Here is a 7,665-nt window from a genome sequence, read left to right as displayed (position 1 = left end):
GGGGTACAAGTGAAACCACGATTGCATCACGGGCATCTACCAAAATAAAAAAAAATTGTTGTGAATAGAATCTTAAACTAATGTAAAAGCACTAGTCGCCGCGCAATTTAAATTACCACACATTCGATGTTTAACAATTTGAACAAGCTAAACGCAATATACTTCAGTGGGGTAATCCAATTTCCAGTGGAGACCGCGGTGAAATACGCGGCGACTGGTCCCTCCACGGTGCAAATGTTTCCAAAATTCCTTTCAAATATTACCTCCATTTATGTTGTCACTGTTGAGAAGAGCTAGGAGAGACCTCCCTTCGGAATCTGTTACTTCAACATCCAATATTGGTCGAAAAGCATCAACGAATCTTGATCACCGGTCGAATAAAAGCGTATCTTTTCCGGGATACCGCTCCTGGAAATCTAATTGTATCAGTTGATATCCTTGGTGGTTGCGTAGCGTGGGAAGCTCATTCAATACAGAAGCGCAGGTTTTGGTTTCTAATTTAGCCAGCTCCAGGCAGCGTACAACACTGTACAATTTCCACTTTCTGCGTACTTCTACCCATTCGTCTTGGTTGTGCACGAGCCAAGATTTAACTTGCTGATGTTCAGTCACTGTTGAATATAAAACGTTTAGAGCACAATGTTTCATTATTAACACATATATTACGTTGTGCTTTGGAAACTGCAGGTGAATTACACTCGGATGGTTGAGCTTGCTGCTGTGCTGTAGATTCACAAACCCTGATCACTGATTTATAATTCAAGTTTCTGTCGTGGAGCCTTCCTTTTGCCTGCTTTCGTAGTTTTATTTTATTTCCGCTACTATCCTTACTGCTCGTAGGCTGGTACCAGGTTTCCAGAGAAAATAAACGAATAAAAAAATCTTAAAGTTGAGATAACAAACACAAGTTGTGATCAAAACCTGAAAATCGAGTGGCGAATCCGAGTTTAAATTTAATTTAAATCCAGCAACTTTTGACTGAAATGGAAACGGGAAAAGACTGAAGCAAAACAATCTGCTAAGCAGTGATGCTGGATTCACAGAAAGCATCGTTCTTATATAAAGGTTGCCAAGTGCAAAGATTTATTTTATTTTCATTAGTAAACTTAAGTGATTGTTGTGATTTACAAGCTGATTTTGTACTAGTACACTAGTATGACCAGAAGTTTTGTCGTTAGATACAGAAAAAGATTTTACGAGAGCCACTCTGGGGAGAAGACAGCGCTGTAGAGAAACGACGTATGTTAATTTACCTACGGTTCGCTTGGAAAAATGTTTCCTAATTCAGTGGCTCGAAGCTGTAGTTTAAAGGGTGTCAGTCTTCCGAATCTATCCTTGAACTCGTCTACAATAACATGGGTAATCACTTTTTTGTCGCTTCTCGTTAAAAAGATGGTTTCTGTATATCGTTTAATGATTGATAGGCTTTTTGCAGATTCATTTAATAAAAATGCCGCAGTACACTTTTCTCGTGGGATTTCCCTTCGCTCGATCTGAACTTGGTTATGAACGTTTGATTTATCAGCTAGCGTTGGAAGATTCTGTTAAATAGAAATCAGTTTTTCAGTCGTGTTTTAAATATGATATATAGATGTTTTTAATATGAATATGATGAAATGAATCATTTCATCGTATCAACATCTGGAATGATTTCAATTACCTGTTCTTTTCTCCAGCTGTTGAGATGGAAAATGAACTTAGTTCTCTCAGCAAGGAACGGATATGGGATCAATTCCTCCACTTCCTGTCGCTCGATTAGCTTGAGCGTCTGAATAGAGTATTGGTTGACTAGAAAACGACAAGATATTGAAAACAACTTGTTATGGTAATTATTTTCGTTGCAGAGGAAAACCGGGTAGGGATCATTGGTTTTTCTATAAAAATATATGTTATGCCTACTGCCGGAAGCAGGGTGCTGTGAAGCGCATCAGATGTAAACCAAAGTGCACTACTATACATAACATCTAATTTTAGAGAATAATCGAATGATGAATTCCGTTTTCAGCTTCAACGATAGTAATAAAACCTACCTAGAAAACAATCGATGACCTTCCGCGATAAATCGAATGATTCCAAGAGCTGAATCAGTGCTGTTTCGTCTTCCGGAACTTCCTCCACTTCGAGCGCATCAATCAAAAACTCTTCGCTTGAAGCCATTTTGAATTTGAAAAATCAAACGCTTTTTCAATAATACACGCTTAAAGCCTCAAACACAAACTTCAGTTAAAATTATAATTCTTTCGTTTGATTTTAATATAAGTAGAGTTATTTATAGATGAAGAAAAAAAAATAAGTAGAGTTATTCGAATGGCTTCAATAATAGTTTGGAAACTAAAACTGTTCCTTTTTAATAAAGTTTCAATTTGATTCAATCAAATAATTTTTTTTATTCAGGAACAAGATTTTTTTATTTCAATTATAAATTTTGCTTTTGTTTGTGCATTTGAATCAACAAAATATTTTTTTAAATTTTGCCAGAAAACATACGTAGACTTTATTCACTGATGTTTTTATTTTTAACTACCTCCAATTCTCTGCGTGATTGTTTAACCTTGTTTAATAATAGTGTTTACAAACCTTTATTTCGCGCATTAGAACATACTTATGCAGCTCACGCTTAATAGTAGCGTAAAGAAAGGTTTAATCGACATTAAATCAGCTCTTTTAGCACACAAAAAATTCAAAAATGGAGCTCGATTTTTTGTTAAAATTATTTTCATTAGCTTTATTAGTTTTTTACTTGTGGAAATGATATGGGTGATTTTTCAATTTGTATTAAAAGGCAACAAAAACTATCTTTTGCTGGGCTTCTGTTGAGATTCGAACTTGCGATCCATTGCTTGGCTGCCATCGATGAATGCATGTGAGCTAATCTGTAATATGACGTGTGCTGTGTTAAAAGTGAATATGCTTCTAAACGTTCTGATCTAATAAATGTTGAACAGCCATCATATAACTACTGGAATATAAGCTTCTTGTGTTCGACCTTTCGAATAAAATATCAATGAAACATTTGCTAAGCCGTTGCTCGACTGTTGAAATGCTCTTGTTAAATGCTTCACGCAGAAAAAAACACTGTAGAATCAAAAGAAAAGAGAGTTACAAACAACAGCATTTCTGTTTATTTGGAGGCTTATGCAAAATTATTATTAGAATAACCAGGGCTTGCTGTTATTTTAATAATATGCGCGATTGTTCACCAATTTTGACAGAACAACCTTCAAATAGAAATATATTTGAGTTGAAGTTTCATTTCCATTGAAACGACAGCGTCCTAATTTGTTTCGACCAAAATTTTAAGTTTTAAAACAATATAGGTATAGTTTGTTTCAATCATGCTCGAAGCTGCATTATATTAACTATTTTGCTATGTTGAAGTAATAAGAAGAAAGATATTTGAAACAAAAAAATAAATTATTTATTTCAAAAAAAAAAATTCATTGTTCTGTTCTTCATTTTCTCAGTTTTATTTTTTGCTTTGATATTTTATTCTAATCTTTATAATTTTGTTTCAGCTTATTTCTGTAATCTTCACATCTTTATTCTACAATACTCGTATTAAGTTTAACGAAATTACAGCATCTGAAATATGTTTTATTATTAACTTTGTGCAAATTTATCACTTTCGATTCAAACTTTTCTATGTTGGCTATAATCAAAGATTGTTCTGATTTGTACATTTCGAATGATTGCAGATGTTCGTCAAAATCGAGAGGAATATATCTTAAGCATATTAGGAACAATTTGTCATTTGTGTCGATGATTATATGATCAAGCTCGAATACGTTCAATAAATCTCTATCACTAATATAGAAAACGACACCGCTTTTATATACAGAGCCTTCTTTAAAAAACTTATTTAGAGATACCAAGCAGCTTCTGTCTAAGTTGAATTTCTCGAAATCCAGACTTTCGTATTTAAAAGATACCATGAGACTTGTTCTATTAGATTTACTAAGATCAATAGAAGTTACAAAATTGTTGTTTATGACGTTGTTTGCAAAATTATAGCAATATTTAATCCCAAGTGATTTGCACAAATTAATTTTATTATTATTAACTCTGCTATATTGTTTAGCATCTTTATGTTTGGCTTCTCCTCTCATAGTCCACTGATGACGAGGTGTGCCTGAGCATAGTAAAAAAGTAGCGTAATGGGTAATGTTATGATGCTTTGGTTTCAACGTATCATTAAACAATGTTTGGTACTGTGAATGATGAACGAAAATTAAATCCTTCAATGTTGGTACTAAATAACGGGGTATTTTACGTAACATAAATAAATAACATAGTTTCAATAACACACAGAAATAATGCCATACTTTATCGTCTTTAGGTATTAACTCTCCAATTATTAGAGGAAAAAAAGTTATAAACGTTTAATCTCACTCGCTGTCATTTTTAACTTGCTCTTTATAATGCTAAAATCATGGGCGCAACTACGGGGGGCTAAGGGGGGCTACAGCCCCCCCTAGCAAGTTTTAGGCCCACCCTAGAATTCCCCAGAGAATGATTGTAGTCAATATAAATACATCCCATACTTCCTATCAGAGCATCAAAATCAACACTAATTGGCTGAGAACTAGTAGCCCAGGATCGATTCTCAAACCTAGCTCTCTTACTTTCCTTACTAATAAGACGAGTGCCGTGGTGGCTCGTGCTGTATCAAGGAGTTGTTGCCATGCTGCTCGGTTTTGGGCTGTGTTTCGCCAGTTCCTCAGACGTCTCATCACCCGCAAGTCTCTTTCGATCTGGTCGAGCCATCGCGCACGCTGCGCCCCCTAGTCCACAGGGTTGCTGAAGAGAAGTGATTTCACAGGATCATCGTCCGGCATCCTTACGACGCGACCGGCCCACCGCAACCTATCGACTTTCGCCAGCTGTGCAACGGGGTTCTCTCCAAGCAGCGCGTGCAGCTCATGGTTCATGCACTGTCGCCGTTATCCGTCGTCTGTCTGTACTCCACAATAGATAGTCCGCAGCACCTTCTGTTCGAAAACTCCAAGAGCGTTGGGGCCAGAAGCGTTAATGTATCGATTCCGTAGAGAACTACCGGTCGTATCAGCTACATCGTCAACTTTTTACTACGTCGCACTATACTCGATCGAAGTGGTCATGCCAATACCCCCACCACAATTGGTGCGTACGTTTGTATGTCTGAGAAAAAAGAGCCGTCGATTAGAACATGGTTAATTTGGTTTGTTGTACGTTGGTCAGGTGATCTCCAGGTGGTTTCGTGGATTTTTTTTTTTTGGGAAAAGCAGGTTCTTCGGACTGCCAGTCTGCGGGAAGCTGCGAAGTGCTTATATATGTTCTCCCTACCGACCTGAGCGTTCATGTCCCCAATGACGATCTTGATGTCTCTACGCGAGCAGCTATCGTAGAGTTTCCCCAGCTGTGCGTAGAACGTTTCTTTCTCTTTATCGGGACGTCCTTCGAGAGGGCAGTAGGCATTGAGGATGGTGTAGTTGTAGAACCGGCCTTTTATTCTCAACAAACACAACGTGTCGCTGAACGCCTGCCACTTTACCGCACGACTCTGCATCCTGCCCAGCACTATAAACCCGGTACCAGCTCATTGTTTGTGCCGCCGCTCTGGTAAAATTTTGCCCTGCGGCCACAAATTCGGCGTACCTTCTCATCTTTTCGGTAAATCTCCTGGAGCGCAACGATGCCGAACTGGTGAAGTTCTAGCTGATCCAGCAGGATCCGGTCGGCATCCGAGGCGTTAAGCAATCTACTGTTACATGTACCGTGCTTCTAATCGTCGTCCTTATTTCATCACTAGATCATTGCGGGTGATTCCGGTTCGTTTTTCAATTCTTGATTGTTCTTAGTATGTTTATTTTAGCATGCTGCTTTACTAGGGCTGCGATACCTAGTCTCGCGCCGGGGCCGCCGTCTTGGGTGTAGAGGATTTATGCATTTCATATTCACCGTCCACTTCGGATCAGTCGCTGTTCGAGCCGCCTCCATCCTGGAAAACAGGAGAACAACTATCGCTTCCCTGTCAGCATACGACCAAGTTCTCACCGGTTCCCCAATCTTCTCATGGTTGCTCGTATTCCAGTCGGTTCTACGTGGAGTTAAGAATATGGCATTATGCCTTGGACCACACTGGGACATATTTTATGCGGACTAGCACGGATGTACTGCTGGTACGCGCTGGGCAGTGCGTTTACCAAACCTAGTTCGCCTCAATATCGAAACAGTGTCAGCTGAAAGAGATGGTCAAGATATTCAATACATCTTCGGAGATTTATTCCCGGTTGAAGTGATTTTGTCTTCTATTACGACACTACTTAATGCGTTTTTAAATAGGCGCATTGTAACTCTTTTTCCTATTTTTTTTAAATGAAGTGTATGAAAACTAGCCCCCCCTAAAAATTTTCCTTAATTGCGCCCATGGCTAAAATCCTTTACAACATTCGGTATGTTACCAAAGCTCAGGTTTCCAAAAACGAACGTGTTTTTTCTAAAGTTAAGTTCCTCGAGAGTAAATATTTTTTTATCTTTATGAAATAATTTAAGCAGTGTCCTAATGCATATACGCAAATGCCTTCCCATACATCGTGCATCAAATCGAAATAAACATTATTAATTATGTGATATGATGGAATACGGTTGAAAATACTTTCTCGCTTTATCCCGGTCACCGATGTGTCATTAACTTTTATATCTTCTGCACAACTTTCAATTGTCCGGAAACTGTTCTCGTATTCAATACAATCAGTTTCTCTTTCCTGACGATTCCGCTTGCACATTCTACAATAGAAGTTGGCCCGAACGGATTCAATTAAATCAAGTACTTCAGAAAGTCCAAGGTTATCACCAGTTATAAAAGCCAACATAAAATTAATTTTCATTGTGCTGTTCCTGTAGTTGATTTCAATACCGTCTGTCTCTAGTTCAATTAGCATGTCAATGAGACTAAAAAATAAATCGTCATTTGCATATCGTTTTCTATCTTCTGTTAAAATGAATCCGGCTACATGCATGTTGGCAAGTTTCGCTAGTAAATAACCTGGCAGGCTAGGAATATAATAATATATCCCACAGATAGAGGTTCGAGTGGCGTGAGGCGAAGCGGTGTCTCCTGTTTTGAAATCATCGAAAAATAAATTCAATGGTAGCACTATTTTTGCGCCCACGTTGGATTTGAGATTGTTAACTCTCTCCTGCCAAATCGTACCATCTACGAAACTGCGGATATAACCATCACTAGAAGGCTCGAGGTATTTCAAAATTGTTTCCAAAACATTATCAGCTTCGAGATATTTTTTCATGTGAAACTTGATAGGCATCAATAAACCTGAAATTAAATTTATGGTATAGTAAATCTTACCAGTTACGGGATCATTGCTGATTTCTTGTTTGTTTTGCGACACGCCTGCACGTAGTTCGTTACTAATTAAAAATTCTCTGGGTTCCATTAACAAGTCATATCGTTTGAGCATTCCAAAACATTTGTGTTCAGAGTTAAGGTCATCAAACATATTAAAGATTTGTTCAAATATCTGTTTTCCTTCGGAGGCAATATACCCAATCGACGACATTGTAATAATAATCTCCCTTAACTGACGTAATATATTTTGATTAAAATCATTTTGAAATTCAAAAAGTTTTCCTAGAAACCGTGGGCATGCTCAACCATTTAAGGTTCAC

At 37.8% G+C, this 7,665-nt stretch overlaps 2 protein-coding genes across 3 annotated transcripts; both read right to left on the bottom strand.

The window, feature by feature from the left end:
• Positions 1–716: 716 nt before the first annotated feature.
• Positions 717–2,193, bottom strand: LOC129733689 (uncharacterized). Of its 2 annotated transcripts, XM_055695239.1 has the most exons (4): positions 2,031–2,193; positions 1,661–1,788; positions 1,254–1,541; positions 717–841 (listed from the first exon to the last, which is right to left on the bottom strand). In XM_055695239.1, the coding sequence occupies exons 1-3, from the start codon at positions 2,155–2,157 to the stop codon at positions 1,254–1,256; spliced, it is 543 nt and encodes a 180-aa protein (XP_055551214.1). In that variant the 5' UTR covers positions 2,158–2,193; the 3' UTR covers positions 717–841. The 2 variants fall into 2 exon arrangements, with proteins under 2 accessions (XP_055551214.1, XP_055551213.1); XM_055695238.1 differs by lacking the exon at positions 717–841 and having other exon boundaries at positions 1,178–1,541.
• A 4,683-nt stretch (positions 2,194–6,876) lies between these two features.
• Positions 6,877–7,586, bottom strand: LOC129733690 (uncharacterized). The gene is made up of 3 exons (XM_055695240.1): positions 7,346–7,586; positions 6,993–7,312; positions 6,877–6,930 (listed from the first exon to the last, which is right to left on the bottom strand). Exons 1-3 carry the CDS (start codon positions 7,554–7,556, stop codon positions 6,922–6,924), a joined length of 540 nt encoding a protein of 179 aa, XP_055551215.1. The 5' UTR covers positions 7,557–7,586; the 3' UTR covers positions 6,877–6,921.
• Between the last annotated feature and the right edge of the window lie 79 nt (positions 7,587–7,665).

The sequence above is a fragment of the Wyeomyia smithii genome, unplaced genomic scaffold, assembly GCF_029784165.1.
Source record: "Wyeomyia smithii strain HCP4-BCI-WySm-NY-G18 unplaced genomic scaffold, ASM2978416v1 HiC_scaffold_122, whole genome shotgun sequence".
In the NCBI taxonomy this organism is placed as follows: Eukaryota; Metazoa; Arthropoda; class Insecta; order Diptera; family Culicidae; genus Wyeomyia; species Wyeomyia smithii.
Note: the sequence above shows the minus strand (reverse complement) of the source record. Positions and strands in the feature narration are given on the sequence as shown.

Coding starts and splice junctions, on each gene's coding strand:
- LOC129733689 (XM_055695239.1), bottom strand. CDS start 2,157: ATGGCTTCAAGCGAAGAGTTTTTGATTGATGCGCTCGAAGTGGAGGAA. Junction 1,789..2,030: donor GGTCATCGATTGTTTTCTAG/GTAGGTTTTATT, acceptor GTCGTTTTCTAG/TCAACCAATACTCTATTCAG. Junction 1,542..1,660: donor ACAGCTGGAGAAAAGAACAG/GTAATTGAAATC, acceptor TCTATTTAACAG/AATCTTCCAACGCTAGCTGA.
- LOC129733690 (XM_055695240.1), bottom strand. CDS start 7,556: ATGTCGTCGATTGGGTATATTGCCTCCGAAGGAAAACAGATATTTGAA. Junction 7,313..7,345: donor CAGCAATGATCCCGTAACTG/GTAAGATTTACT, acceptor ATTTAATTTCAG/GTTTATTGATGCCTATCAAG.